At 42.1% G+C, this 8,224-nt stretch overlaps 1 protein-coding gene across 1 annotated transcript in view; it reads right to left on the reverse strand.

The window, feature by feature from the left end:
* LOC102753839 (thrombospondin type-1 domain-containing protein 4) overlaps positions 1-8,224 on the reverse strand; it is a gene marked incomplete at its 3' end in the record, with an annotated part of 484,283 nt that overhangs the window by 462,209 nt on the left and 13,850 nt on the right. The window contains exon 3 of the mRNA XM_006776097.1: positions 369-471. Coding sequence (XP_006776160.1) covers positions 369-471 — 103 coding nt within the window. The remainder of the gene's footprint in view (positions 1-368; positions 472-8,224) is intronic.

The following is an 8,224-nucleotide window of genomic DNA, read 5'->3' on the forward strand; positions in this document are numbered from 1 at the left end:
CAGCCCCTGTGGGAGAAACCAAGGAAAAGGGAAACTCCATCCTGCTCACTCCTCACAACCTCAGTTTGAACCTCGTGCTCCAACCCATACCCCTCAAGCCCTGTCCTGTCCCACTCACCCTGCCTCCTCAGATTCTGCTTGTTCTATTAATGCCTCACCCCTCTGCTGACGGATGGTCCAGGGGTCACCTGAGCTAGACTACCTTTGGTGAAGACCTCTGTAGGCTCCCCTCTGCCCGGGGGTCATACTTCCTCCTCTATTGCCACTCTGGTCAGGATGATCAATTCCTCCAGCATCAACCTGAAGGCAACAGGGTTAAAAAAGCAGACAAAAATAATTCCTACAGACAGGGCTGGGTCTATTCTTACCTTCTGCAAATGGTTCCCATTCATAAAAGCGGCCCATGAATGGCTTGTTGTTGTAGGATGCACACTGTACCTCCCGAATACTCCTACTGCTTTCTGGACACACCTAATAAAGCAAATAGTAAATACGCAATTAGTGTCCACATATATCTTTCTGTAGCCCCAGTCAAATCCCGGAGGACTGCTCCAACTTTGAATACCAGTCCTCTTATACCGAAATCAGGACTTGTGAAAATTTGCTGATTTTACCTCCATCAGAAATTTTAAATACAGATTCCAAGGCTCCACTCCAAGTTTACTAAATCAGAATCTTTGTAAGGACACTAAAGTTTCAGCAGGCTTCCCAGTTAAGTTTCAGAATCTGAAAACTACTAACCTAAACCTTCTGCTCCTGACAAGTTGGTCTGCCCACTTCCAAGGTCATGCATTTCTGTCTTTGGTCATGCCATTCACGTGCATGGCTTAATATTCCCAGCAAACATGTATAGAGAAAGCCCTTACCATGTGCAGCCACTGCTTTAAACATGTTACACATGTTGATTCAGTTAATCCTCACAACAACCAATGAGGTAGATAGGAGAGTTTGCAGACTCCTCACAGATGAACAATCTGAACATGGAGGAGCCACACAGCCAGCGAGGACAGAGACTGGATTTAACTCCAAGCAGTTTGGTCCCCACTAGGCTGCATCTCAGTGTCCTCCCCACCTTGTCTACATTCTGGTCTAAAGTCTCTCCACCACCTAGTGAAGGACCTCGCAGCCGTTAGCACGCAAAAGCATCACCCAGAGATCTCCCGGGGAATGCAAATTCCTACATCCCTCTCCCACGGCCTATCTTTCAGTAAGTCTGGGATGAGACCCAGAATCTGTATTTACCTAATTATCCAGGTGATTCTGATACTCTCAACTAGTCAGAGAAAATACCCAGCTCCCTATGGCCTCTTTCTTATTTGTAAATACTACAAAAGAGCAAAGAGTGACATAAAATAAATAAATGTGAAATAAGATATAGTAAGATCAGAATCTCTCATCCAAATCATGAATAAAGTAAGATCAAGCACTTTTTAAAATATATATATATATAAGTATATGTCTGTGTGTGTATGTATGTGTGTGTTACTGGGGGCCGAACCCACAACCTGGGCATGTGCCCTTGACTGGAATCAAACCCTTCAGTCTCCTGGCCGATGAGAGAACAGGAAGAAGAATGAAACCAGGTAGGAGGAGAGCATCTCCTGCTCAATAAAAGACAGTCGGGGAAGCTGCTGGTACAACCCTGCAGCAGCCTGAGCCAAACCACATGGAGCAAGAAGCCATGCAAAGTAGAACGTGATGGAGACTGGTGGGAAAAATGAGCTCCGACATCAGTGAGAAGCCAACAGGCCAGAAGGGCTCTGAAAGCCATGCTACTGGCAGCCCAAAAGCCAAACGCCAGGTGTCTCCAGGAAGGATTTGGTGTTGATGCCTTCTATAACCTTTTGGCCAGAACCAGAATTCAACTAGGATGTGATCAAGTTGGGCAACTTGGGAGAAGGCACCATCCTTGCAACCAGAAGCAATCACAAGGCTTTTGCTAAAAATACAGATTCTCAGGCCTCACACCGTGGGAAGGTGGGGAAAAGGGCCTAGGAACAGATGCTGGATTTGCTCTCTCAGGTAACTCTGGTGCAGTCAGCCTGACAACAGACTGTACAGCCACACCCAAACCTCAGTCTCCCTCCAAATTCCTTCATGTGCAATCACAAAGTGGTAGAGCTGTGAGAATCAATTCCAACCCCTTTGAGGAAACTGAGGTCTGGAGAAGTGGCATACTTTGCCAAAAGCCCCACAGTGATAAGAGACAGAGTCCAGAGCACTGTCACCACCCACCCTGGCTATAAAAAAACAAAATAGAGATCAGCTGCTGGGTGGCAGGTTTTCTAAGGGAACCAGACCAGAGCAAGTAGGCCAAATGTCCTTTTCCCAAATAACCACGCCTATGTAAAGCCACCTGCCTGCCATGAGGCCCCAGCAAGAAACTACCCTAATTAACCAGCTGGCAGTTACCAGAATTGGAAGCTGCAGACCACAAAAACTTAGCCTGTTTGCTTAATCCCTTTCTCTTCATCAGCAAAATAGTGCCAATAGGCCAGATGATGAACCCATGCACTGTCAGAATCATTGTGAACTGCTCAGAATTTGATCATATAAATGTCTATTTTACCTACAACCCAGGTGAAAAAAGTGCTAAAATGATTATGTGGGGTGTGTGTGTGTGTGTGTGTGTGTGTGTGTATAAAGAGAGAGATCAGTTAAAAGTGTTATCTCCAGAAGGTGGGTTATAGACATTTTCTCTTCACAATTAACTTTTGGTTTATTTATACTAATTTTTCTGCAGTAAATATGTAATACTTATGTAATAAAAATATGCCAGAGGTGAGCACTTCCAAACACATCTGGCCTTTAGCCACTTCACATGTGCTTCTAGTTTACAACCTCATGGTGTGTTTCCATGTCCCACTACTGCCTGGCGTACTGATTACATCCATATGCATCTGCCAAGCCAACCAGTTACAGGTGATAGATGGGTCATTCAGGACCCCCTTTCTCTAGTTATCAACAAGTACTTTATATTTGAGCACAGTCAGAGGCACGAGGACTTAGGTGGCATCCAATACACAGTAGGGGGTCACCTACAATTGCCAGGAGGCAGCCAAGCCCAGAGGTTGACTATCCAACTAGCAGTTAGCATGGGGAGGTACAGCAAGAAGTAACATGCCCTGGCAGATGGGCATGACACTGTGTGTGACCCTGAGCAGGGACCCACATGATGCCAGGCAAGCTGCCAGTTAGAAGCAGGGCGCCACTTCCTGAGATGGAGAAGGATCTGGTTAGAGAAATGCAAGGCTCACAGGGCCCAGATGTGGAAGTGAGTTACTGAGATGGAATTATGGTGCAGATGAGGAAGCAGAAGCGTGGGGTGGTGGTGGTGGTGATGATATTAAGAACAGGTAACTTTTATTGAGTACTTACTAACTGCCAAACACTGCACCATGTGATTTATGTATATCAGTTCATTTAATCCTCATGACAGTTAATATACTCATTTTACAGATAAGGAAACCAAGACAACAAAAAGTTAAATGAGCTGCCCAAGATCATGCATAAGGCTAATAAGTGGGGGAGTCAGTATCTGAACCCAGGCACTCTGAGTCTAGAACACATGCTAGTAACCACTATGCCATGATGGCCCTTGAGACTGTGTGGACAGCAAAGTTAATAAGCAAAGAATTATCAGACAAGAGGGCCTTGAATGCCATCAGGAGGAATCCTAGAGGCCAAGGTCAGAGTCAGCCTCTGAGGTATGGCGAAGTGGCCCCGGTGTCAGGAGCTGGAAGCTGTGGGCTGAGGATAAAAACCAGCGAGGCTGGGGAAATTGTTTGGGGTCTCTTTTGTAGTTTATATTTATTTTTACTTGTTATACTATTATCATTACATGATCTCCTCTCAGTTTACAGGTTGTCTAAAATTAACATTTCATTTCACATTAGTTGTGGTTTAAGTGGGCTCTTTCCTGATACCATAGACCAGGGGTGGGCAACCCCTGGCACACGTGCCAAACATGGCACACCAGTAACTTTTGCTGGCACGCGAAACCCTCTCTTATAATCTTCCATTTACAATTTTTTTCTTAATATCGACTTTTTTATTTTTCAGATAAATTCAGTGTAGGTGCATCTTAGATAAATAAATAATTTTACATAACAAGTTATCTGAAAGACCATAGACATGGATTGATGAGAGAGGGGAAGAGCAATTTCTATGCCTCTGCCTTAACTCTCCATGCCTTCCTAGATCCGACCAGTGTTTTGGTTTCATTCACATATGCTTATGAATCTTTGTTCTCAGTGATGAATTTTGTTAAGTCTCATAAGAGGAGTAGCCTGATGGATGAAAGTAGTAGCTCGTGCATATCTCTGAAGGGCACGAAATATAAACCTGATATAAAATCTCTGTCATCAGTGATGCAGCAGCAAAAGTCCCACTGATAATATCAAACGGAGTCATAAAGGTTCCTGTCGGACTATCAGTGTACTTAATTTTATTATTTCTTCAAGATTCTTCACATACGTACACCTTAAGAGATATCAAGCAGGAGTAACATGTTCTAAAAAAATTAGGGTTGGCACGAAGAATTTTGAGTCAGAGATTTTGCTGGTTTTGGCATGCACTCACAAAAAGGTTGCCCACCCCTGCCATAGGCTGAGTCACCCTCACTTTATCAGTAATTTTTTTTTACACTGTGAGCTAGCTTTGGGCAGATTTTCTGCAGACAGCAGATCCCTTCCATGGACACAGATTCTTGGAATTTTCTGGCCAGAAATCTGTGACAGGGAAAAAGTCATGTTGATAGAGATCAGGCTCACTCAGGACGGGACCAGAAAAGACTGGAGCTTCGGAGCCAAGTGATGCCCCCTGGGAGATAAGCTCCTTCAAATGAGTCTCTTCTGCCCAAAGAAGGAGGGATGTATCCACTGGTCTCTTATGGAAAGAGGAAGAAAGATGCACTTCAATATAAAACTCTCAGGCCCTGGCCAAGGTTCCATCTAGACAACGGTCTGGGGTTGCTATGAGTCACAAGGCGTGTTATGGAAACTGGGGTTGTGTTTCCAGTGACCCTGGTTAATCGGAGATAACAACGGACTCCACCCAACTTCATTGTTCAAGTGGCCACTGTTGGTGATCACACAGTTAATTTTTGGTAATTAATTACTTTCAGTTCCCCAGGAGACTAAAAAGCATCATCTGCAATGAAAGTGGCAACAGGGAACATGACCTTGAAGTGTGCCTGAGTAAAATATGCACTTTTTTTTATCCTTTGCATTGCTCTGGATTCAAACAAAAGGTCAGCTATCATAGCATCATATGATGTATTTAATATCACCACAATAAGGAAATCTAAAAAAAAACTCACAAAAACAAATCTAAAAAATATGTCCACACTACCATAAGAAAGTGGCTGGGACCTTGGGCAAAGCACTTTGCTTCTCTAAACCTAAATTATTCTATCATGCCGACCTCCCAGGGATTTTGTGAGAATTAAATTCGTAAATTCGTTTAAGTTTCTAGCTCATAGCAATGCTCAATAAATGTTAGCTGAATTGGAATCTAAATAGACAACACAGGTGAAGCCACCAGTTCCAGAAGCTGTAAGTTCCTGAAAGGTAGGTGTTTGGAGCAAAATCCTCTCCTTTGTTTTCCAGCTATAGAATAATGTAACCATAGACCAAAATTTCCTACAAGTAATCCAGCACATTTTTCAACAAATATATTTATTATCTGCTTTCTCAAGCTATTCGGAATTCAACTTTGCAAAAACTCTTCTGTCACCCCACCACTGCCAGCACACCTCACATGGAAAGAGAAGTGGTTTTTATGAAGCCATAATTATCCTAATTCCAAAACTAGATAAAGACACTACAAAGAAAGAAAATTATAGGCCAATATTCCTGATGAACACAGATGCTAAAATCCTCAGCAAAATAATAGCAAATGGGATCCAGCAATATATTAAAAAGATCACACACCATAACCAAGTGAAATTTATTCTGGGGATGCAAGGCTGCTACAATATTCACAAATCAATAAATGTGATACATCACATAAACAAAATGAAAGGTGAAAATCACATGATCATATCAATAGAGGCAGAAAAAGCATTTGACAAAACCCAGCACTGTTTTTTGATAAAAACTCTCAGCAAAGTGGGAAGAGAAGGATCATACCTCAACATAATAAAGGCTATATATGACAAACCTACAGCCAACATCATTCTCAATGGGCAAAAACTAAAAGTGTTTCCCTTAAGAACAGGATCAAGGCAAGGATGTCCACTTTCACCACTCTTATTCAACACTAGGCCCAGTGCACGAATCCATGCACCAGTGGGTTCTCTCGGCCTGCCCTGCGGGATCAGGCCAAAAATGGCTCCAGGGATTGGGCTGAAACAATCTCTGACATCCCCTGAGGGATCCCAGATTGCGAGAGGGTGCAGGCCAGGCCAAGGGACCCCACCAGTGCACGATCAGGGCTGGGAAGGGACATGGGAGGATGGCTAGCCAGGGAAGACCTGTGGGAGGGGTCCTGGGCATGTCTGGCCCATCTCATTCAGGCCCAATCGGCTGGACCCCAGCAGCAAGCTAACCTACCAGTCAGAGCGTCTGTCCCCTGGTGTTCAGTGCACATCATAGCGAGCGGTTGAGCGGCCTTAGCATATCATTAGCATATTACACTTTGATTGGCTGAACGGACTGGACACTTAGCATATTAGGCTTTTATTATATAGGATAGTACTGGAAGTCCTAGCCACAGTGATTAGACAAGAAGAAATAATCAAGGCAAGGATGTCCACTTTCACCACTCTTATTCAACACTAGGCCCAGTGCACGAATCCATGCACCAGTGGGTTCTCTCGGCCTGTATATACCAATAATGAACTCTCAAAAAGAGAAACTTAAAAAAATCCCATTTACCATTGCAACAACAAAAAATAAGATACCTAAGAATAAACTTAACCAAGGAGATAAAAGATCTGTACTTGGAAAACTATAGGACATTGAGAAAAGAAAAAGAGAAAGATACAAACAAATGGAATAATATACCATGTTCATGAATTGGAAGAATTAACATTGCTAAAGTGTTCATGCTACCCAAAGAGATCTATAGATTTAACGCAATCTCTATTAAAATACCAATGGCATGCTTCACAGATCTTGAACAAATACACAAAAAATTTATATGGAACCATAAAAGACCCTGCAGCAATCTTGAGAAAGAAGAATAAAGTTGGAGCAATCACAATACCGGATATCAAACTATACTACATAGGCATTATAATCAAAACAATCTGGTACTGGCACAAGAACAAGGATATAGAGCAATAGAACAGAACAGAGACCCCAGAAATTGACCCACACCATTATGGTCAATTAATATTTAACAAAGGATGCAAGAACATACCATGGAGTAAAGACAGTCTCTTCAACAAATAGTATTAAGAAAACTGGACAGACACATGCAAAAAGATTAAAGTAGACCACCAACTTACACCATACACAAAAATAAACTCAAAATGGATAAAAGACTTAAATGTAAGCCATGAAACCACAAAAATCCTATAAGAAAAAATAGAGTAAAATCTCAGACATATCACAAAGCAATATGTTCACCAATACATCTCCTAGGACAAGGGAAACAAAAGAGAAACAAATGGGACCACACCAAAATGAAAAGCTTCTGCACAGCAAAAAAAAAAAAGCCACCATCAAAATAAAAAAGTAACCCACCATATGCAAGAACATATTTGCAAATGATACATCTGATAAGAGATTAATATCCAAAATATACAAAGTACTCATTCAACTCAACAAAAGACAAACAATCCAATTAAAAAATAGGAAAAGGCCTAAATAGACACTTTCCCAAAATGGACATACAAATGGTCAAGAGACATATGAAAAAATGCTCAAAGTCACTAATCACCAGAGAAATGCAAATCAAAACAATGAAATATCACCTCACAAAATGGCTATCATCAACAAATCAACAAACAACAAGTGCTGGAGAGGACGGGAAGAAAAAGGAACCCTCTTGCACTGCTGATATAGCCACTATGGAAAACAGTATGGCGTTACTTCAAAAAATTAAAAATGGAATCCTCTTTTCCAATTTGCGTGCCTTTTATCTCTTCTTCTTGTCTGATTGCTGTGGTTAGAACTTTCAGTACTATGTTGAAGAAGACTGGTGAAAGTGGACATTCTTGTCTTGTTCCTGTCCTTAAGGGAAACACTTTTAGTTTTTGCCCATTGAGTATGACAAT

The sequence above is a fragment of the Myotis davidii genome, unplaced genomic scaffold, assembly GCF_000327345.1.
Source record: "Myotis davidii unplaced genomic scaffold, ASM32734v1 scaffold1069, whole genome shotgun sequence".
In the NCBI taxonomy this organism is placed as follows: Eukaryota; Metazoa; Chordata; class Mammalia; order Chiroptera; family Vespertilionidae; genus Myotis; species Myotis davidii.